This window comes from Megalops cyprinoides, chromosome 16, assembly GCF_013368585.1.
Source record: "Megalops cyprinoides isolate fMegCyp1 chromosome 16, fMegCyp1.pri, whole genome shotgun sequence".
Classification (NCBI taxonomy): Eukaryota; Metazoa; Chordata; class Actinopteri; order Elopiformes; family Megalopidae; genus Megalops; species Megalops cyprinoides.
In genome coordinates this window covers 26,647,381-26,669,849 of record NC_050598.1, presented here as the reverse complement: position 1 = coordinate 26,669,849, position 22,469 = coordinate 26,647,381, and the positions used below count along the sequence as shown (strand labels likewise).

Below are 22,469 nucleotides of genomic sequence, written 5' to 3'. Positions count from 1 at the left end.
CCCTGTGGATACTATGGCGATAACAGCTAAAGTTATTACTCCTATGGAACCCTGACTTGGCGTTCCTTTGAAAGCATTGCAGGAATGGGGATTCAGGAGTTTGTGCTCATGCGTGTGAGAATGTACCAAATGTGCAAAATTTTTAGCTTGCCTTCACTCAACCCACTTTCAGACCTAATCTAGTTGCATGTGCATATGGGATGAACATGACAAGCTGTGAACAATGAATGTGAATGTTGCCTATGGTGGTGGATAGTGCAGAAAATGCACTTCTCTAGTGCTGTAGTCAAACTTTGGCCCCTCTGTCCACATTTTGAATGTTTATGGGGCAAAGTCACTATCCGTGAGACCCAGGTATTAACTAGTGAAGCTATGAAGTTTGTGCACTGAATTTGCTTGTAGAGGATCTTGGGTGAAAGTGCAGCGTAGGAAGCTGCAGTGTGGCTGCGACTGGCCACCTGTAGCTTGCAAACAATGATTCGATCGATTTTACAAGGGTACCTCCTTGTGCAGGCTTTCTTGGTTCTGCCAGGTAAGAAATCCATTCACCAAGTTTTGACAGTTGTTTATGAAGGCAATTGCATGCAAACAACCTCTTCAGCTGGTGCAGAGTTGCTGAAGCAAAACCTTTGCTTTTAAACCTATTTGCTTGTAGATGTCCACTATTGATCTGATCATGTCAGCCCATTGCAAGAGCCCCCTTCAAAAAAAATCACAGTGGTCAAAACTGGATCTGATGAGAATTCCGTGTGTCCATTTCATTTGATTTCCTCTTGGGGAAGTTCAAAGTTGCCTTGAAAAGGAAGTGTCTGGAAAAAAGAATGCAGTGTTAAGTTAGTTTACCCACATCTCTGTATGCTTCTGCACTTTAATGTTTGGCACCATCTGCAGGAAGAGTAGGTATGCAGTCAGTTACTACCTCTTTGAATGCAAGTATTTTGTAACATGTCTGATGCAATTAAATTGCAATCTGCAGGTTATTACGAACCTCATGTCTCTGTCTTTTGTCTGTCCATGTTCTCCATATCTGTACACAAAAACAAATTGTCAGCTCTAGTATGCAAGTATGTGCACCATGAATGTGCGGTGAAATGTACTCCATTCAGAATGTGGGGACGTCCTGCTTACCGGTGAGAATGCGGTCTATCTTTTCTGCCACCAGCTCTGCATCTTCGGTGCTGAAGCACATGGGGGGTTTAAACTTGATAACATTCTCCCCTGGCCCGTCTGTACTCACACAGATCATCTCATTCTTCAACCTGCCATGGAGGAGGGGGCCTTATTGGACATGTATTTTGATCAAGACCTGAATATCATTGTAAGCATCTTTCCTCCTGACCAGTGGGGTTCAATTTATAACTCCCTTTAGTCCTGTCCCATATAGGAGCATCATGTTCTTTTACGTATGGGAGAATACAGCTTCCATCACAATGAAAGCTTGTTTAAAATTTTGACCAACCTCCAAGCCGGGGTGATGAAATCTGGCTTTATAGTTGTAAATTCAATTGGTGTTCACCTCCTGACTTGGTGAGTAGGAGGGGAAAAAAAGAAGCTTGTTGACACAGATGAGAATGTTTGCCCTCACCTCCACACCAGCTGCGCAGCCTCTTCTGTGGCGGGGGTCCGGTCCTGTCTGTCCCTCACCAGTTCCATGCCCACAAACAGCCCCACCCCTCTGCGCAAACACAGGCCAGATCTCATTCGCAGGACGACACGGCAACATCAGCATCTTTAGCTCCGAACACATTGCAGTTTGGTGCAACCTGGTCGTGTTTGTGCAGTGTGTAAAGCTGTTGCAAGCAAAGACACTGTTTACCCAAGCAATCTGGTTGTTTTCTAGCTTATCTGGATTGAGTGTGACCATTTTTGATGGTGTTTCTTTCTGCTGTGTATTCTGTTGATGATGACCCTTGTCAATTAAGTTGTCAAGAAACAATTACTTGGCTCACTGAATTCAGGCCTCGCCACAATATTCATGAGCTTGGCTCAAAAGTGTGTTGCTATGTACATGCCTTTATGCTGCTTGATGGTTGTCATTGCTAACAACAGGCAAACTGAAGTTTGGTGCAACACGACAAACCAACTTCGCCAAACATTCATAACACTGGTGACATGGAGCATACTCGCTTCACTCACTGGAATATATATGCATATGCAAAAGTTTACTCAGCAGTTTTTAGTCCTAATTGTGACAAGCTGGACTCAGCGGGTGTAAAGAAAAAACTATCAGGCTTATGGGTTTATGGATGTGCTTCATTATAATATTTGCATTGGATCAATGCCAATACAAAAAAATGTAGCTCATTGAGGAGCATCTGTCACAGGTGACTGGTGGTGGCGTTACACTCGGTAACATTTTAGTATAAAACAGGATCATTCTGAAGCTTTTGGTTTATTGTCATTAGTCATCTCAAGTCCAAACATTGTCTCAGCCTGCAGGGATAATCTGTCACTTTGTGTTTCTGATATCAATCCAATGTCTATACACTTTGAGTACGATCAGTATAAAAAAGGCAGTGTCCGCCACACTTGTATATCTCAAAATGATCTTCTCTCTTGATCTGGCAGGTGGATTGTGCCTGTGTATTCTGCCCTGGAAATTGGAGCACTTTAACTAACCATGACTGAGGTTAAAGGATGGTACCCCTTTATAGTAAAAAAGGCATAGGGCCATCATGTTTGGGTGTCCAGGTGCTGTGAATAAAGCAGCAGTGATCTCTCCTGTTTTAGTGGAGGCCCATACCGCACGTCTCCAATGATGGTGTGTTTGGTCTGTAGCCGGCCCAGCAGTTCCATGAGGTGCCCCCCCACCCTTGTGGCATGCTCCCGTAGCTTCTCCTCCTCCATCACATCCAGCACCGCCAGTCCGATTGCACAAGACACGGGGTTCCCACCAAACTACAGACAGACACACGAACCTTCGACACACGGCCCGCACCGACACCAACATCCAGCAGACCCCAGACAGCGCAGGGGCCGGAAGCGGAGCGCAAAAGGAGCCTCACCGTGTTGAAGTACTCCACGCCGTTGGCCGTGAAGGCTCCGGCAATCTCCTGGGTGGTGGCCACGCATGCCAGTGGGTGACCGTTGCCCATGGGTTTGCCCATGGTAACAATGTCGGGGCAGAAGTCGTCACCCTGAAGCTGGAACCCCCAGAAATGGCTCCCCATGCGGCCAAACCCCACCTGCACCTCATCTGCCACAAACACCCCACCGGCGGCACGCACGTACCTGTGGAGACACACAGACCCCACACTGTCACATGCAATCATCCGGGAGTTGAACCTGCAACCTTTGGGCTCCAAAGTCTGCTCTTTACCACTACGCCACACTTCAATAAGATGTAGAAGTGGAGGTCCTTCTGATCTTTTGCACAAGTCCTTTGGTGTTCATCCCGCTATAACAAATTATGAAATTATACAAATACTGCAGGAGATGAACATGCAGAGGTAAGTTATTATGACAAATAAAAAATACACGAATGTTCGTGTTTTTTTTGCATTTTATACAGTTCTACATGTATGTAAAATGTGTTTATAGAAGATCCCGTCTTAACAATTCAACCCTCCTAGTAACAGATCTCATTTCATCAATCTCATTCCAAATAAGATAATTGTTTGCGATAATTGTCTGTTTAGACCAGCCATTAGTTAATGAGCCATACCTGTGCAATTAACAGATATATTAAATACTGGTGTGTGGGTGGAGAGCAGTTGGTTTGGTTTAGGCTGTGCTCTGATTCCTGTATTGTGTGGTGTATGTTAATTTTTTTCCTCTTTTTAATGTGCAGTGCACCAGCTAGCACCATTTTGTACTATCACTGACTCAGTCATTTTCACCTGTACTTCAATTTCCTGCCATGTTTCTGCTATAAATACAGCACATCGGTGCAGGTAAGTGAATGTGAGCCCTTGACGACGATGGTGTGAAGATTAACCTGAGTTAATGATTGAAAGAGTCATCAGCAAGTCACAAGGTGTTTATCATTACAAGTGCAATAAAAGGCTAGACAGACAGCTAACTGAAAGTTTAGACAGGGATGCCTTGATCACCAAAACTTTATCGAGGTTGTAAATTTCCACATGTTCAAGCTTCTTACTACCTTGGTTCCTTCAGAGGTGTGTTCATTCTGTGCTGGTCCACTGTGTAATGCAGTAATTAAAAATGACTGGATTTTGTATTACCCCAATATTCGTACATGCATGGTGTTGTTTTACGTGCAAGCAATACGTACTCCGCTACCTTCTGGAAGTAACCACTAGGCAAGATGATCTGGCCTCCAACACTGGGCAAGGACTCTGCAAAAAATGCAGAAATCTGCACAAGACAACAGCCCGAACTTTTAAAATCAGGTCATTTCTACAAAATCCGGTTGTTCAGCCGAGATTCAAATGTTCAGTTTTATGCATGCGGAGAACATCACTACGAAAGGTCACTGCAAGCAAATTAATTTTGTTAAACAATGTTTTTTTGGTGGGGGGGCTGAAGGTTCAGTACGTTGTTGGGGCATGAACAGCATGAATGGAATGCGTGTGAAATGTATCGGATGCAAGTCGTCCTGGACATTATCGAATAATAAGGGAACGTGAAAGCGATAGAGCTTGACATTAACACCAGATGCAAGAATGTGTGTGATCACATGGTTTACCATAGCAGTTCTGGTAGAACGCATGTACCTTGCGGCCTTTTTTGTGGACCTCCTCTATCAAATCCCTCACAGTGTCAGCGTAGGCTTGCGCTGGGTTGGGATGATCCTCGCGGTACTGCCCCCTGTAAGTGTCTGGCAGGGGTGCCTGTTAGAGGATAGCAATGTTGATTAATTAGGAGGACAGTGATAATGTCCCACCCACCACCACCTCCACAGTGACAGTTTCCAAAGGCACGTTTATGTTATTTGTATTGTACATTCAGATTACATCAACTGAAATCCCTGTGCAATGCCCTGGCCATCAAATAAGAAATAAATAATCATCCAAACAATTACAGAACTCAAAATGTGAATGCTACACACCACATGAACCCACTCTTTCTGCCCTCCCAGCTTCCGGAACTTGTATGGACTGATGTCGATCAGAGAAGTCAGGTGTCCGTGGTATGCACTTGGGAGGAAAAAAGACACATCACACATCACTAGTCCTGTTGACAGTTGTTTTTCAGGCCTGTTCAAGGCAAGCCTTTTCTATCAATTACAATCAAAAGCTGGTCTGCTTATGTTTTATTATCATTTTACAAGAATGAAAGGACTTACTGGTCCAGCACTATGACATCATCGTGTTGGCTGTATTGACGAGCCAATCGCAGAGCAAGATCATTGGCCTCTGAACTGTGGGACAACGGCCAGATTAAACAGAGATGCACAGCAACTTTCAATAACATTGTCTATCACTTCACCCCACCCAGTATTTACTGCCATTTTTGTTAAGAACTTACTTAAAATAAATAAAGCTTGCATGCAAACGCCATTTTCTGGCAAGGATTACCCAGAGTTGACAAAATAGAAGACACAGAGCTTGTCTGGGAGTGTGGCGGAGAGACGGTCAGCGTAGCGCACAATGTTGTCATGCAGAAAGCGCATGTTGGCATTCAGGAGTTCCATTTGAGCTGTGGCAGCCTTGGTAATGGCAGGATGACAGTGCCCCACTATGCAAGAGATAAAGAGGACCTTCGGGTCGTGAACACAACATAAACAAAACCAGAGTAATCTGGATTAATGTACATTAAAAGAAAAAAGTAATGTGGGAAGTACTTTCAACAAACTCCTCCAACTTAAGTTGTTACCATGTCTCCTTTTTAACGTTTACAATCGTCCTTCCTTTAAGAACATTATGATGATGTCACTATTTCATATATTTACTGTAAGGACACATTACATGTTATGCCCATACCGCTCTGTCTTAACAATAGCCATCGATAGTATTGCCTTTGGGACATACAGAATTCTTGGACCATTTCTCAATGATTTAATACTCGCGAGCGACAATCAATTTATGAAGGTCCACTTCAAGGGGTAAGAAGATCCAGATGGTCTCATGGGAAGACTGGCAGATTACCCTGACGCTCATTGTGCCGTTTGAAGTTGTTGAAGTTTGCCGTTCGAAAGTGTATCGTATTAGTTGCCCTATAGGCTGTAATTGTACAAATCTGATAGTACTGCGTCCTCAAACAGACCTTGCTCTCAGCTGAGAACTGTCTCATTGTGGAACTGTACACATCCTGTCCCCGTACTGTCGCTGTTCTTACTGTATGCACTTTTGTAAGTCGCTTTGGATAAAAGCGTCTACTAAATAAATATATGTAAATGTAAATGACGACAATGTTCCCACAGTGTTCCCAGATGAATTTCAACACCTTGACAGATCCACTCATGCTAGACCCATTTCTGTCGGCTGTCCTTGGAAAAATAGCCTTATCTATCAAACTTTAACGCTATCAGCTATGCAACTTTATATTAATTATATTAATATTATATTTGCTGGGTCCCTACCGTGCTGAACATTGCTGATGCAGTCAAGGTACCGTGTCCCATTCTCGTCGTACAGATACTGTCCTCGAGCTCTCACTATCTTAATTGGATCACCCGAGAAGAAAAGTCGACAGGATTGTCTGTAAATAAAATAAAGATGATTTTGGCATCGTCCTGTGTAAGATCAACGTGAATCATTTCCACTGTTCTGGAAACGAGCTAGCCAGCTAACGATAACTAGCTAACAGCAATGTAGCAGAGTGGCTTTTCGAAAGAAGTCGCTAACGTTGCAGTTTTTAGTATGTTAGAATTCTAAACAGTATCCTTAATTCACAGAGAATTTAGATGTATTAGCAAAATAGCGGCATACCCAATCAGTCTTCTCCGCATTGCAAGGGTTGTTTCTTTATCGAACATTTCCAAAGCCATTGCCTATAAGGTCGCTTTCTTTGTATATTGTAATGTCAACTAAGGTCTGCAATTGCGATCTCCCGTTGAACGAGTTCAAGATCTTCAAAATCTACTTCCTCTGAACTCTAGAAGCGCGATTTTCAAAATAAAAGTTCACAATGTTTAGATCGTACGCCATTATTGATTTATTTTTATATGTGAAATATATACTTTGAATTGAATACATTTGAAATGCAACATGGTTTTTCGTGAGTATGTAGCCTACAGTAATATCGACATTTCACGTCCGGGAAATTTAAATTTTGGCCAAATGGTTTCCTGTTTTCACAGGAAAGTATAGCCACATTTCGTCATGAGAGGAACAGAGAAGACCAGCCCGTCAAAAACACTGCTAGGTCCGACGGCATGTACAGGGAACCCAGAAAAGAGGAAAATATATTGGCCCGCGTGGGACACCCCCAGGGTCTAGACCAGTAAATGATAGCCAAAACCGAGTATGTCCGAGTATATTTTCTAACCCAAAGACTGTGAGTTTAAAACGGAATGGAAGTATTATGTGTTATAATATTTAATACTTGGAATGCCTGGACTGGAGCATCTGGCAAGGAACTGGAACATTGGGGGACCCATCCAAAAAGGTGTAGGTTGCTGCTGCTGGGTCTATAGGATTTCACAGATGGGCTCGTGGCCCTGTAGCAGCAATTATTGTAACTGCACAACTGGCTCCTCTGTCTGTTCCATTGAGGTAGGGGATTAATGTTTCAAATGATGTGAATCAAGACTGAATCTGATTTATTTTCAGATTAGAACAACCCACAATCATGCCAGTTTGTTTTCACGAAAAAGCTCAGCTCAAAGGGCATTGTTAGATGCCACTTTATGTCTTTCACATTTTGTTGCTTATATTTAATCTGTAGTTATGCGTTATTAGTCTCAGTATTTTGTTCATAAATGGCTTGATTAAATGAGGTCTGTCATTTTCTGTCTGCACATTCATGTGACCTTACATTAAGTTGTACTCCATTGTTTTGAAAGATGGTCTGGATGAGCATCTGCCAAGTGACTAGCTGTAAATGTATATGTGACATATAACATGCATGTTTGCATAAATATTCTAGCACCTGCCGGTGCAAGGCGCCCCATTCATAATTTCCATCTTTACCTCTTCTGTGTGACCTCACTGTATAAATAAGTAGTAATCCTTATATGAGCTCCTATGAGCCCTAATTTTGCAAGTTACATTGCTCTGTAAATGTTAATTGACATGCATGACAAGGTTCGATGGAGTCAAAAGTGTTTCTTTTTTTTCTTAAACTGAATTTTTGAAGACTGGAATTTTAATTTACTGTTGTAGCACCACTTAGTCTGAGGATATGACTGCAGGGATAGGTGCCGGCATAACTCCCACTCGCTTGCTAAATTACATGCCTTTCATGAGAGCCATGTGGATTTTATAGGCATTTTCCAAAAGATAAACCACAACAATGCTCGGCCATTTTACTAGTATTACACAAACATACTGGTTTGCCATTACTGAATTTCCATAAAAATTAATCAAGACTGATTTCTGACTTACTGATAAGTGTATTTCATTAGTCTCCCAATATCAGTCACTTTCACTCATGGGAAAAAAAATAAGAAACTTTGAAAACAGACCATTATTGAATGCTGGTTCATTTTGAGCTGGACAGCTGAAGGTACAATCCATTACTACAAGGAACCATACCGTACTAAGAAGAGGAAGTCTACCCGTCAAGGCAACAGTTCCACGAAACCTGTCCATGAACCTTGTACATCGATCTCTTTGACATAGGTTCGTTTTACTGTGTTTGTGTGTGCGCGCATGTGCTTGCACGTGTGTGTGTGTGTGTGTGTGTGTTGGGATCATGAAATGAAAACAGTCCCAATTTTCACAATTAAAGGATGGTAAAATCACTTTCATTTTCCATAAAAGAGAAGTCATTCAATACCCATGTAAATAGGCATTTGGTAGCTTTACTCTTAAGACTTTGTAAACCCTCCGTCCACAATAACATACATTTAGACTCAAACTGACCCCACTCTTTTTGAGACGTGACTTTTAGAACATCCAGTATCACAATTTACATACATTTTAGTCTCTGCTTTTACCCTGTGGGGTCCAAAATCATTGGAAAGAAACAATGATGAAATAATTCAAGGAACTTATTAAAAAATAAACATATTTGGACTCTTCTATAGTATATGTCCTCTGAAACTGAAATTTGTGCATTTTAACCACATTTATCCCCTAAAGTGAGGCACAGCCTCCAACCTTTTAATAAAAATTCTTCAAATAAACACCAACGAGCACAACATTTAGCCTCAGCATATATTCACCATATAAAGAAGAGTCTACCTGGATGGTTGCTTTTAGTCCCATATAATCGTTCCATGTCTTTGGCTGTACTGCTGACGTAATTGGGCATTTTACTATAACTGGCACCTGGGACCAAATAACTTGATCTCATTCCCCCTGATATGGGACCCACCCCGCCCCACATGCCCTGCTCTGCAGCTCTGAGCAGTGGGTGTGTGTTCCTTTTGGACTTTTTGGCTTCTCTGATTACTCCCTCTGTGTATTTTTGGAACTGCTGCTCTTCCTCAGCGATCAGCTCTGCATATTTTTTGTCAAAGTCCAATTGTTCTTGTTTCAGGCGACGCTCCCGGGCACGTCTGTCGGCCATTTGACGGCGAAGGGTCTCGTCCATAACTCTGCGCGCCTCCTTCTTTCGTGCCATTAGCTTCTCCGTTTCCCTGAAAATTCTATCCTGCTCTTTCAACACATTGAGTAAATTACGCGCCTTCTGTCTTTCCTCTCTTTCCTTCTGCTCCATTTCTCTTCGCTTGTTTTCTCTGTGCATGGCAATGGCACTCAGCATGGTCTTCTTCTTCTCAACCCTCTCCTTTCGCTCCTGGGCCAGCTTGGCTTCCCTCTTGGTAATGGCGTCGGCCATGACCTTAGCGGAGAGCTGTTCCTCTTTATTCGACTTCTTCTGCATTTCTGCAGCCAGTCTTCCTGCCAACATATCTTTGTACCTCTGGACCGCTCTTCGCCTCTCTGCCTCTTTCTCTTTCCTCTTCATCTTCTGTGCTTCCCTTTCCATGTCAAACTGCCTCTGTCTCTCTTCCTCCATCTCTTGTTTTTGTGCCTGTAACGCTATGAAAGCCTTTGTATTTGAGACATGTTCCAGGTGAGCTTTCATGGCGTTCTTCTTCTTCTCGATCTCTTTTTGCTTGCGCATTGCCACGTCCTTCTCATACTGCTCTCGATTGCGCTTGCATTCTTCGACCTCTTCCTCTTTCTCCTCCTTCCTCTGCTTTCGGACCTCCTGCTCCTTCATCTGTTGCTTCACGTATTCTCCAACAGCCTTTGCCTCCAGGTGCCGCTGCGTCGCTTTCTTCCGCTCCTCCTCCACAGCCTCCAGCTCTTTTTGCCTGACCACAGCCATGAAGTTCCTGGCCTCTTCATTGGCAGTGCAGGTCATGCTCTGCTTCGTTTGCAGCTGGTCATCCCGTTCCTTCAGGGCCTCCGTAAACAGGAGGGCCCGATGAAACAGTCTCACGCGGTCACTCTGGTAGAACTCTTGGCGCAAGGCTTTTTCCACAGCCTCCTGCCTTCGTCTCTCGAGGCCGCTTCCTCCACCATGTTGTATAGCAGCCGCTGAAGCCATTTCCATCTTCAGCTAAGTGTTTCAGTTTCACCGGTTGTCTGACTTCCCAAACAGAAATGTATGGTAGCTAAGGTCATTAGCTGCATCTACTGTGATGCCGTCTATATAGAACGAAAAGAAGTTGCGGATAACAGGGGAGCGTGGCGACTGTGTCTTTGTGACGCTGTGCAGAATTCTCCGTACTGCAGCACAAAGCTGTATTCTCCAGAATATGAAAAGAAAGATGTATTACAAATCAACCAAATGGCAAAAATAGCTATTTAAATTGGTAGTGATAATATAAAATTATTTAGAAAATATTTAAAGAAATAAATGTGGTGTGCCCCTCTTTTAAGTCAACTCGATAGTTAGCCATTTTAGCCAATGAGTAGCCTGTTTAGGTTTGACAGTCCCAAAGGACGCTAGCTTGTGACCACAGCCATGTAAAAAGAATCGTATAATTTGAAAAGAACTGTTTTTACTGTGTCTTTTTAACGGTCCAACTAACTACCAAAACAGTTAACTATTTTCATTTAACCACACATTTCCACACTTACCACAAACAACCTCAATCTCACTTATGAAACTTACGTAAAACTTATAATTTCCTGTTTAACCAAGTGGTTCCTGCGTCTTTTCCCTGTCACAGCTGTTTGTTCATACTGTTCATTTTAACGTGAACAAATTTTGTTACGCCTTAAATATAATGTAGCTGTATGTCTTTACACACCGCTCTGATTCATTTGCCGTGGTTCCGACCTCAGGGTATTGTATTGACAGGAAGAACAATGTTCTATGCGCACATTTTTCTTCTTCAGTATTATTTCATTTAATATGTTTATTAGCTATATGAATACGGTACAATGCCAAATCTAATTATTGTCTTCATTATTGTATGTTTTTACTTCCCTCGGAATGTTGTTGTATTTGTTCATAACTCGAGCTCATTGGCGTATCCAAGATATCAATGGAAACAATTGTTAATACTGAAGTTTAGACACTAGTACAAATCGGTGTTGATCATTAACCCAATTTTCTAAGAGCAAAGCAGCAAAGCTATACCAGAATGACAGAAGACGTCAGAAGATGTGCTGCTTTTTTTATCGCGAAGTAGCCTAAATAATTGCTCGAATAGCCAGGAGAAAAATAAAAAATAATCAATCGAGACAAAACATGGTAAACAGATTAATTTGATTATTGGTTATTTTGAAGTTTTTTTTTGTTTGTTTTGTTTTTGCAATACCGATTTATTAGAAAAGAAAGGCATGATCTCTACACTGTATGCACCTTAGGCTGCAAACTGGGCATGCTGTGTAAAAGTATTATTACTGTTGTTGTTATGTTTCATATACCTTATTCAACGTGTTAATCTAGGCATATATTGTATGATTTACAGTAAGATTAAAGTGTTTGATTAAAGTACCTTCTACTGGCACGGAAATCTAAATTTTCTTTTTTGTGTATCATATGTAGTCCACTCTCAAAGAGCTCCGATAAGATAGAAATATTCCTCCTGTTGAATCGTTGAAATGGTCCAATCGCATCATGAGATAATTCCAATCGAACATTTGATGTAAGTTTTAGTAACCGAGTGAATTCTGAGAGAAACATACAGTAAGGCTTAAGTATCGGAAGGACACATGTTTTACGTTTTACTTATTTCTTGCACCGTTAGATGGTTGCGCTCCTCGCGTTCCATACTACCTCTTGCGCAGCGGTAAGACTTGGCACGATTTCCACCTGGTTGTAGGCTAAGCGTCACCTGGTTCTCTGACATAAAACATATTCACTGTTTCCGCCCGGTTTCGAACCGAGGACCTTTCGCGTGTTAGGCGAACGTGATAACCACTACACTACGGAAACATACAACAAAGGGGCTTCTTACAATTATAACCATTCTTGTCATAACTGAAGAAACAACGTGAAAGTAAAGTAGACTGATGAACTGTTACATTGTAAATCAGCACAATTGGTATTGTTAAAATCACAAGGAAAGACAACACATAATTTCTTTCGATGTCGTCTTAACAGCTGACTCAATTGCTAAGTTAGAAGCTCGCAAACTACCTCACATGATTGCATTTTTGTTGGTAAAAATGTTTCCTCTACAAACTGCAAGCTACAGTAGGTACTGCTGGGTTATCAACATAGCTGTAAGAAACTGGTCTGGGACTGTTGTGAGCCTGGTCTGACACGGTTGCTCGTTTAAATTGAATGGATACTCTTATGTTCTATTGTGATGGAAGCCGATCTGGATAAGAGCGTCTGCTAAATGCATGTAATGTAATGTAATGTGATGTAAAGCCAGTCTTTATTATCGCAGCCAAAGACAGAACTACAGAAGTCAACTTTGTTGAAGCCTCCGCCTTCTGTTCAACTACTGCTAAGCTGCTAATAAGCATATCTACATCTGATTGCCGATATAGTTTTAAGAGCAATTTATTGTCCCCCCAAAAATAGGAAAATCAATGATTGCATACTTTTTTCAAAGGAAGAGAAGGTAGTATATGCGCGAAATGTGAAAATATGATATTAAAAAGCACTGAATATCCAGTACAGTTCACAGCAGGATCCATTGTGTTGAACAAACCCTGTGCTCCTCGCCTGCATTCAAAGCTGCGTTTCTAAAAAGTAATAATTAAAGATTTCCAGGTTTTCTACGCTTAGCATTCTTTTGCATGCTTGTAAATAAGTGTCAAGATGAAAACAAAATGTTTATTTAAATTCATATAACACAGAACAAAATACAATTAAACTAGTAAAAATCTCTATCTGCATTACAGGAAGACTTGTCTATTTCTCTTCAAATATTCACCATATAAACTCCAGTTTCTTTGTGCCTGGCTGGTTGTCCACTGTCCCATATAATCTCTTGAGGTCTTGTGTGGTGCTGCTGACATAATCGGGTAGTTGGTCATAATCGGCACCAGGAACCAAATAATTTGCCCTTGTCCCTCCGGAAATAGGACCCACACCACACCACATGCCCTTTCTGGTGTTCCTGAGGAGTGGGAATATGTTCCTGTTGCACTTTTTGGCCATGCTGATAACTCTTGCTGCATATTCTTGGAACTGTGCCTCTTCTTCAGCTATCAACTCCTCATATTTATTGTCAAAGTCCATTTCCTCCTGTTTCAGGAGGTTTTCCTGAGCACACCTTTCCGCCGTTTGACAATGAAGGATGCGATCTATAATCTTGCGCTCTTCCATCCTTTGTTGAGCCTTTATCTGTTGCGCTTCCCAGAAGATTCTGTCTTCCTCCTTTGTGGCATGGAGTGCATCCTCCGCACTCTGTTTCTCCTCCCTTGCTTTCTGTTCTAGGTCTTTAATCTTGTATTCTCTGTGCATGGCGATGGTCTTCAGCACGGCTGCCTTCTTTTCGTTCTTCTCCCTTCGCTCCCAGGCCAGCTTAGCTTCCAGCTTGGCAATGGAGTTGGCCAGGACCCTGGTGTCGTGCTCCTCCTCTTTGCTGATCTTCTCCTGCAATTCTGCAGCCAGCCTTCCCGCCACAATTTCTTTGTATCTCTGGACCACGCTTTTCCTCTCCGCCTTCCTCTCTTTCCTCTTCATCACCATTTTGTCCCTTTCATTCTCAAAGAACCTTCGCCGCTCTTCCTCCATCTCTTGTTTTTGTGCTTCCAGTGCTCTGATGGTGCTCGTTGTTGAGAGAAGCTCAAAGTGAGCCTTCCTGGTGTTCATCTGCTCCTCCTGCTGTTTCTGACGGAGCACTCTCTTCTCCTCCTCATACTTCTCCCGAAGTCGCCGGCACTCGTCCACCTCCTTCTGTTTCTCCTGCCTCCTCTGCTCTCTCATGAGGTCATGCTCCCTCATCTGCTGCCTCACATAATCTCCAACAGTCTTCGTCTCCATCTTCTGTTTCCTGAGTTTCTGCCGGTCCTGCTCCACAGCCTCCAGCCATATGCGCCGGATCTCAGCTATGATGTTCTTTAAGTCCTCACTGGCAGCGTGTGCCATCTCCTGTTCCACTTCCACCTGGTCATCCCGTTCCTTCAGAGTTTCCGTTAACAAGAGAGCACGATGGAACTGTTTAACACGGTCACTTTGATAGAACTCATGGCGAATTCCTTTTGCTATGGCCTCCTGCCTTTTCCCCTGGAGGCCTTTGCCTTTGCCGGACACTTTGACTTCAACGGATACTGAGGGCGTTTCCATTTTCACCTGATTGTTTCAGTATCACCTAACTGTTTTAGTGTCAACTGATCATTTCAGTTATCATTTTAAGATTTATAGGAGATCAGATCAAAAGGTGGATCTATTGTGATGCTGCGGGCAGCGTGAACAGTGAGCGAGAACAACGCGGCAGAACGGAGTGTCCCTTGGCTTTGTGACGCGTACAGACGTTGTCAAAAATAGTCTGAACTAGAGACGTTGACGTATTGCAGCCGTCTCTGTTTAGTCTAACTCTGTTTAGTTAGTTTCACAGCTACATTAATCAGTGGGTGGTTAAATTCTTTTAACATTTATTAGCAACAGTCATTTTTTCTCCTATAGTGCTGTCCGTAGTAGCCTATTTCAGTCTGTTGCGTTTAGTGTTGTCCTCGATTACGCGGAAGGGTGCAAAGCACTGGTTAACGTTTCACTTCTTGATACCCTTTACCCATCACTTGATTTATAACCAGCATAAAAATATGGCAGCTGGCCAGCAGGCTACCAATCAATCATATCCCAGTTTCTGTTAAAGAACGTTATGGAATTCGAAAGACCGAATTCCTGAGAGTGGCAACACGAGCACCTTATTTCCGAAGGTGGACTACGGGCTTAATCCTCTGGTTGACATTTAGTATTTCTGTTTCACTTGCTTGCTATGTAGCCAGTTAAATTGGCTCTACGAGTAATGTTATATTAGGTATTAAGTATTTTCCCCCAATAATTGAAATAACAAATTATCGGTAATTAATAAGTTACCAGTAAGACGACCCACTAAATATAAATAAATAATTACCGTTACTTCGATGGTTGGACTGAGTGCGCTGTTAGAACAGGTGTTTCCGTAGTGTAGTGGTTATCACGTTCGCCTAACACGCGAAAGGTCCTCGGTTCGAAACCGGGCGGAAACATGTCGTGTCACTTTTGTTTCATTGATGTCGCCTATGAATAGTCATCTATAAATTTGACTGTAAGTCTTGATCATGGGCTTAAATGGGCTGTTGATGAACGGTCATCTTTTAGATAGACATCAAGGTCTTCGGACAAACGGAAAATAAGTGTCATTTGGAGATGCTTGCAAAGCTATATGCATGTCAACATGGATATGTTGGCTTTACTTTTCTGCAAATAGATAATGTACTCAATCGACTGTAGGACATAATATAGAAATTAGGCCCACGGTCAGATCGGTTCTGTTTTACAAATTATCTACCCGTTGACGTGAGTTTCCGTAGTGTAGTGGTTATCACGTTCGCCTCACACGCGAAAGGTCCCCGGTTCGAAACCGGGCGGGAACAATTTTTCATTGTCACCATAATGCCAAGATCTAATATAGAGAATGGTGAAGTATAAATAAAGACTGCATGGCAAATATAGAGTATCTCGCTCTTCTACAGTGTATGCGCATCTAATACATCGTTGAGGTCAAATAATGACCGGCGATGATGCTGACATTCACACTTTTTCCTGCATGTGCCCGCTTATTGGTCGATGAACTTTGCGGTGTTCACGGGGGAAATACCCCCATTACTTAGATACTCAAACGGTAACAGGGCAAATGTAAAACTCCTCAAACAGGATATAGGCTATTAGTGTTTATCTTGACCATCCTGGGAAAAAAAAACTTACTGTGCTTTTTTATCACCCATTTATGATAAGGACCTGTCTTCAGAGTTCATTGATTTGCCTATGATTTATAGATAAAACTGAACACAGATTAACGGAGACCGCCAGTCGAGCATAGGCAAACCCATGACTTGACATTCTTGCTATAACAACAGAGCCACATGTTTTTTATTTTGAAAATAAAGATCTGTGTTTCTCCAGAGTCAACATTAGCCTACTTGCGCAATGCCCCGCCTCGAAGGGGGCGGGAGTTAACGCACCTGGCGCTAATTTAAAGCTGCTGGGAGAAACATGGCGTGTTTTCAGCTTGGCTGCTGCCAGATTCAGCATGACAACACGTGTAGACACTGCGGTGCACAGTCCATTGGAACCGGGGTTTGTAAAATTTCGTTTGTTTGGTGTAGCTTGTCGTGTCCTTATTTATACACCATGTTTCCTCTCCAGTTGACGCTGACCATCAACCAAACAAACTAATGTTGAATCTATCAATTTACTCCACGTACATGCAGTGTTTGAAAGTAACAGTAGTATTTGCATTACCCAGTGTATGTGGTTTTGTTGTTCTGAGGTGGGCAGACTAAGAAGGCTAAACCATCTTTTGTTAACCGAACGTCTTTACATCATTGCGCACGTGTTGTTATTGACGAATATGTAATTGCCACGGAGTCCACTAAACGTTATTCGATGTAGGGATTGCTTTATGATGCCGGAGGTCGCCATTCTGCACTCTTTTTGTTCGCTTTACATTGTTTTTGTATGATGCAACATTATATTAATAATATAAAATATTATAGGTATTGCTTACCTTGGTCCTTACCTGAAATTATTGATTAACAAGTTGACCTTGAAATATCAAAGGGCCATTGGTGAAGTCGGAGTGGTTGTCTAACTGTAGACATGTCCTCTGCGCACAACATCATTTCAGGGGATGGTCGATGCCTCTGTGGCCAGGCCTGTGTGAGCTTCCTGAGGGCCCTGTGACCAGGCCAGGCCCTCATCCGTGTGGCCCGGAGCCATGGCTTCTCCCAGGCTGCAGTAGTGTGTATGACAGCTTAGTCAGGTGAGAGGGTGCAATGAGAGAGAGAGAAAGAAGGGGCATAGAACTCTGCCCCCAGGTACATTTTTTTTTTTTTTTTTTTTTTTTTTTTTTTTTTGCAGATGTTGCTAAAGTTTAAGCCTTCCTCTTCCCCCTCCATCTTCTGCAGTAACTCTGGGGCAGCAACCTCCTTCTCTGATCTGAGCAGAGATGACAATCCTGGTGCTGGAGCACAGAAGCCACGCAGGTACCCAGATTCAGATTCAGACCCAGAATCATTGCTTGCAATGGCACACTTATGGCCACACACACCGTGTTGTCTCGTACTCTGCACCGCTGTGTTCATGCTTGCCGTGTGCTGCCTCGTTAGTTCCTGTGACAGCTGCGGAAGCATCACACTGGGAAAGGGGAGGGGGTGGAGTAGTCCTAGAACACCTGTCTGTCTCCTTTCCCATCTACAGTCTTGCCTTTTGTCCGATCAGGTCTTCAATCCTGGAAAGATGTATCCTGAGGATGTCCACTGCCAGTGTTGCCGTGGGGACAGAGGACATGGATGGACTCAGGAGGTCAGAAACATGGCTGTCTGGGTGTCATTCTGTTGCCTGCATGTGCTTGACTTCTGTTGTCTGTCTGCTGTGTGCCTTTGTTGGAAGTGGCACATCCATAATGGAGCCACAAATTCTGAGCTCATTACTTCATATAGTTCGAGTTGTTTCCGGCTGTGGAGGAAGGGGGGGGGGCGGTGTTCACTTAAGAAGAGTGGAATTTTTTGTCACCTTTTTGCATCTGTTGTAGAACAGTTGTACACATGAGTAACCCCACTTGTCTGGGGTGTCATTTACCGATGAGGCGTCATGGTACTGAAACCCAGCTAGGCTTGACTTTTTTTTTTTTCCCAGGAGGACGCACCCAGAGGTGAGCAGCTGCACCCGGCCTTTGGACCCATCCCGCTGTGAAACCAACGAGGCGGTACTGAAGAGGCGGCAGAAGCAGATCCAGTATGGAAAAAACACATGTGGCTACCAGAATTACCTCCAGCAGGTGCCAAAGTACGAGCAGCATGAGCTTGTGTGTGGGTGTGAGACTGCTACAACGGGTTTGTTGCCATTTTGTTTTGGGTTACCAGGAATTTTGGCTATGTTATAAATGGGTTTGTTTTTCCACTGAAGCCTCAATTTGCATTTAGCCTAGCCTTGTTGACAGATACTGAGGGTGTGGATGAAAACATCCTAAGCTGGCAGTAACTGATTTCCTTAAGATGTGATTTTTAATGATCTTTTCTTTTTTTCCAAGAGCAATAAAAACATGAGGCTGATGTCTTTGGCAAACACTGGGCACTGTTCAATTGAATGGTGAAGATTTGGGCAAAGTTACTTACCCAAACAGTATCTTTGTAAGGGGGCATTTGCAAGAAAGGAATCATGCTTGTACTACACACACTGCTGGAATAAATTTTACTAGTTTAGAAAGCTAGTCTTTTGAGCAAACAGGACACAGCACTGCCCACCCACCACTCATCAGACCCCATACAAGATTATTAATGACTTAAGGACATTGGCATCCTTCAGGTACAGAGACAGGAGTGGCTCTGCAATTGGTGAGAAGGGGCTGCAGTGATCTGATGTTTACAATTCTGTCTGTACATCTGAAGGCATTTACGTCTCCCTGGACTGCACCCCCGCACCCCCAACAAATACCGTAAATACAGCCGTCGCTCCTGGGACATGCAGGTTCGACTATGGAGGAGGGCTCTGCATGCCTGGGACCCGCCTTTTGACCCCCTCCGCGATGCGCCTGGGGCACCACAAGGGAATGCGGATGGGTTGGACCCAGTTGACCATCTGTGAGTTCTGATGTAATTTTGTGTGGCAACCACTTTAGATGGTGATTTGTCCTTTTTATTTAAACTTTTTTGGGAGTTTTGAAAATTATACTTTGACTGTTTGTGTCTGTGTTTCTAAATTGGTTACTATTCGAGGCACTGAGACATGCAATAAAATTATTTTTAGCTAGCCTTTCTAACATAGTTTCTGGGACTGATCTGCTTGCAGCTTTCCTTGATTTTGGCTCCGTTTGTTTTTTTTGTTGTTTTTCCCTCTTTCTCAGTAGAGTGTAATCTTTGTGGCGTGAGGATATGAATGAGAATGCAAACATACAGTGACTCTGAGAACTGTTTGTTCATTTCATGTAAAGTTCACTGAGGTTAGAAGTGTGTGATGGTAATTGGGCAGCCTTTGTATTAATGTGAGGAGTAGGTTGTTCTATGCCTCTGCAAAGTAGTGTATTTAGTCATTGTTTTCTTAATTGATGTGAGATTTTTGCATGGTTTTCCCCTCCAGAAATGCTTCAGGAGAAAAACCCTCAGTTTCACTTTCAGTAAAGTCAAAAACATAATACATGACCAGCACTGAATTCTAGTGCATTTCGAACAAAACGGTGACATTAACATACAATGGATTTTTGTACACCACACATTTAAGATAAGGACCGTAACTGAAATGTTTTACCTTTCACCTTCTTTCAGTCAAGGGTTGCTTGAGCAGATGAATACGGAGCTGTGCGGAGGAGGAAGATCAGTTGAAATGGCAGTAGACTCTATAGCTGCACAGACCCCCTTACCTTCCCCGCCTGCCCAGGTGTCTCCAAACAGTTCCTGGGTCTCATCGCAGGTGGGATTGGTTGGCTGAAAATTTAGCCTTGCAATTCAGTGGCCATTTTGATTGCAGAACATTTTTGTGTGTGTGTGTGTGTGTGTGTGTGTGTGTGTGTGTGTGTGTAAATGGTGCTGGGAATGAATGATCTGTGTTTATAGTAACATGCATTGTGTGCACGTGGCCTGATCTGGAAATAAGACATGAATGAACTGCATGCAATGTCTGTGGCCACATTCGTTCACGTGTGTGTGCGTGCGTGTACCTGCCCATGTGTTTCCAGCTCCATTCTCCTTTCTTCCCAGGAATGTGCCCCTGGACCTCAAGCTCCACTCTCTCAGCCTGGCCTGGCATACTCCTTCAGCACCCAGCTGACTGCTGAGGAGAATGTGCTCGGGTGGCTGCGGTTCCTTCTGGAGACTGACCACAGCCAGCGTCTTCAGGGGCAAAGGTTCAACCATGGCAACCGCTACTATGGAGACCAACAGTGATTAAGTTCCAGCTATGCTGGAACCTGCACTGAGCTTGACTTAGGGATGTACAGGGTGCTGTGCTGACCATAAAACATCACAGCTGATTTATTTTTTTTTTTTTTGTGTAAACTTGATCCCTCCACTCTGACTAGTTCAGCGTCCAAGTGCATACACACACTTACATCATAGTTTTGCACCGCACGCACTCACTGTTCAGTAACATTCACGTATTTTAGCCATGCTGAGTTGAAACGGCAAACTCCCACTGTATCTCTGGCATTTCTTTTTGTTCATGCTAGTGCATTTTGTGGCAGTCACTAAAACATTGTGAATTTATAAATCGTGTTGTCTCTCTCCCATGTAGTTCCTCACATGTTCAGTTCTGTTCTCTGCACTCACCCAGTGTAATGTGGGTCTGGAGCCACCTTGTACAGCTCAGTTTAGCCATATGCCCTGTCTGTCAGTCTTGTGCTTAAATGTCCACGATTCATTCATCTTGTCCCTGCCTTCCCTGTATCTCACCAGTCACGGTTTTTATTAGGGAGGAACATTTTTGGAGGAAAAGGGGGTGAAAATGACACCTTGTTTAGTGGTATCTGTTTTAGTTTGTTTTATTTTGCTTGTCTGTCATTTTGTACTTGTTGAGTACTGATGCAAAGCGGAATTAATAAAACGAGTTCTATATTCACTGGGCTTTTATTTAAAAATGAGTTTTTTTTTTTTAAATCTTGAACTGTACTTCTGGTTTCACTTTTGGGTTTCTAATTTCCTAGTCCTCAAAAAGTGTGACCTACTGTGTATTTTGTTCACTGTAGTAGTATGACTGTTATAATGTTACCGTAATTTTTCATGTTTGCCATTTCTCTGGACATTTGAATTTCTGTCAAATGGAAGCTGTCGATCAGTTTCTTTTCCAGTGTCTCTTCCTACATCAGAGTGTGTGCTATGTAGTGTTGCTTGAGGTGTGCTGCGTGAACAATGTCTTGTTTATTGAATTGTTCTGGTCAGATCACGGAATGAGTTAGATATTTTATAGAGGCTGCCTGTAAGTGCTGATTTTAGGCTGGAGGAACAAAGATTGCCTTACTCTGAATGGCCACAAGGAGGCAGGAGACCATTCAACTACATTTTCCACGAGAGTCCAAACTCTAGTGTTTGGCTGTGGTTGGTTACATGTCCTGGTGAAGCAGGAAGAGAGGTGGATTTCAGCTGAGGAAACTGCATGTGTATTCAACAGCACTGCAAGAATACGGATGGTTATTTTACACCCCCCCCCCCCCCCCCCCCCAATGAAGGCATCCCTAATAATGCTTCTCTTCTGTTGAAGAACTTGTTCTGTGTCACTGTTTATAAATTTGTTCAAGCATTTCTGTGAAGCCAACATGCAACACTGAATTAGTCTGGAGCTCCTGCCCCCTCCACACAGAATCCTGATTGTTAGTTTCTCTTGTGAATGGAATGGTTACGTGTGTATGTATGTATTTACAGAGGTAGATTAAATTGTGAAGACGAGAAAAACTGTTTAGCCCCCAGCCCGCCCCCCAATGGGAACTGGAATTCCTTCGAACTACATTACCTATAATTCAAACGTTAATGGCTTAGTCCAAATGCTAGAGTTCATGGCATAGGGGTAGTATGGTTTTCGTATTGCCGATCTGTGGACACAATGTTTAATTTGCCTTTTAATGCGTATTTTTTGTATGAGTTTCACATTTCAAGCTCTCTACTGTATGGTTTGACATGACATCGTAAATAATGTTTAATATGTTCTCCCCTCGTACTTTTCTCGTTTCCTGTCACCTAGAAGGGATGTACGAATATTTTAAGGGCGCCGACAGCTAAAATGGGTTTGTTAAAATGGAGAAACAAGAATGATATGCAGTAGTATACCTCATTTAAAATTAATGTATTATATTTTTGCAAAGTTATGGGTTATTACAGGGCAGATTTGTTATTTTACGAAAATACATA

At 42.8% G+C, this 22,469-nt stretch overlaps 3 protein-coding genes and 3 non-coding genes across 6 annotated transcripts; 3 read left to right on the top strand and 3 right to left on the bottom strand.

Moving 5' to 3' along the window:
* Positions 1 to 279: 279 nt before the first annotated feature.
* On the bottom strand, positions 280 to 6,945 carry phykpl (5-phosphohydroxy-L-lysine phospho-lyase). Its single transcript, XM_036547960.1, has 13 exons — positions 6,834 to 6,945; positions 6,485 to 6,603; positions 5,481 to 5,640; positions 5,249 to 5,323; positions 5,012 to 5,099; positions 4,677 to 4,793; positions 4,235 to 4,317; positions 3,006 to 3,231; positions 2,744 to 2,898; positions 1,586 to 1,675; positions 1,129 to 1,259; positions 989 to 1,027; positions 280 to 809 (listed from the first exon to the last, which is right to left on the bottom strand). The coding sequence occupies exons 1-12, from the start codon at positions 6,890 to 6,892 to the stop codon at positions 990 to 992; spliced, it is 1,341 nt and encodes a 446-aa protein (XP_036403853.1). The 5' UTR covers positions 6,893 to 6,945; the 3' UTR covers positions 280 to 809; position 989.
* A 5,390-nt stretch (positions 6,946 to 12,335) lies between these two features.
* On the bottom strand, positions 12,336 to 12,408 carry trnav-aac. The gene has a single exon. It is a non-coding gene; the product is annotated as a tRNA-Val (tRNA).
* Positions 12,409 to 13,356: 948 nt separating this feature from the next.
* Positions 13,357 to 14,718, bottom strand: LOC118791277 (coiled-coil domain-containing protein 173-like). The gene has a single exon (XM_036548581.1). The coding sequence runs from the start codon at positions 14,716 to 14,718 to the stop codon at positions 13,357 to 13,359; it is 1,362 nt and encodes a 453-aa protein (XP_036404474.1).
* Positions 14,719 to 15,550: 832 nt separating this feature from the next.
* trnav-aac lies at positions 15,551 to 15,623 on the top strand. Its single transcript has one exon. It is a non-coding gene; the product is annotated as a tRNA-Val (tRNA).
* Positions 15,624 to 15,937: 314 nt separating this feature from the next.
* Positions 15,938 to 16,010, top strand: trnav-cac. Its single transcript has one exon. It is a non-coding gene; the product is annotated as a tRNA-Val (tRNA).
* Positions 16,011 to 16,666: 656 nt separating this feature from the next.
* On the top strand, positions 16,667 to 20,400 carry slbp2 (stem-loop binding protein 2). Its single transcript, XM_036548580.1, has 8 exons — positions 16,667 to 16,713; positions 17,264 to 17,398; positions 17,509 to 17,561; positions 17,597 to 17,621; positions 17,857 to 17,940; positions 18,277 to 18,423; positions 19,026 to 19,217; positions 20,331 to 20,400. Exons 1-8 carry the CDS (start codon positions 16,667 to 16,669, stop codon positions 20,398 to 20,400), a joined length of 753 nt encoding a protein of 250 aa, XP_036404473.1.
* The last annotated feature ends 2,069 nt before the right edge of the window (positions 20,401 to 22,469 follow it).

Bases quoted from the DNA above. Each gene is read 5' to 3' on its own strand.
- phykpl (XM_036547960.1), bottom strand. From the start codon at position 6,892: ATGGCTTTGGAAATGTTCGATAAAGAAACAACCCTTGCAATGCGGAGA. The intron at 6,604-6,833 runs GTATGCCGCTAT...TTTTATTTACAG, and splicing joins ATGCGGAGAAGACTGATTGG to ACAATCCTGTCGACTTTTCT. The intron at 5,641-6,484 runs GTAGGGACCCAG...TCTCTTGCATAG, and splicing joins CATCAGCAATGTTCAGCACG to TGGGGCACTGTCATCCTGCC.
- LOC118791277 (XM_036548581.1), bottom strand. From the start codon at position 14,718: ATGGAAACGCCCTCAGTATCCGTTGAAGTCAAAGTGTCCGGCAAAGGC.
- slbp2 (XM_036548580.1), top strand. From the start codon at position 16,667: ATGACAACACGTGTAGACACTGCGGTGCACAGTCCATTGGAACCGGG. The intron at 16,714-17,263 runs GTTTGTAAAATT...ACATCATTTCAG, and splicing joins CACAGTCCATTGGAACCGGG to GGGATGGTCGATGCCTCTGT. The intron at 17,941-18,276 runs GTCAGAAACATG...TTTTCCCAGGAG, and splicing joins GACATGGATGGACTCAGGAG to GACGCACCCAGAGGTGAGCA.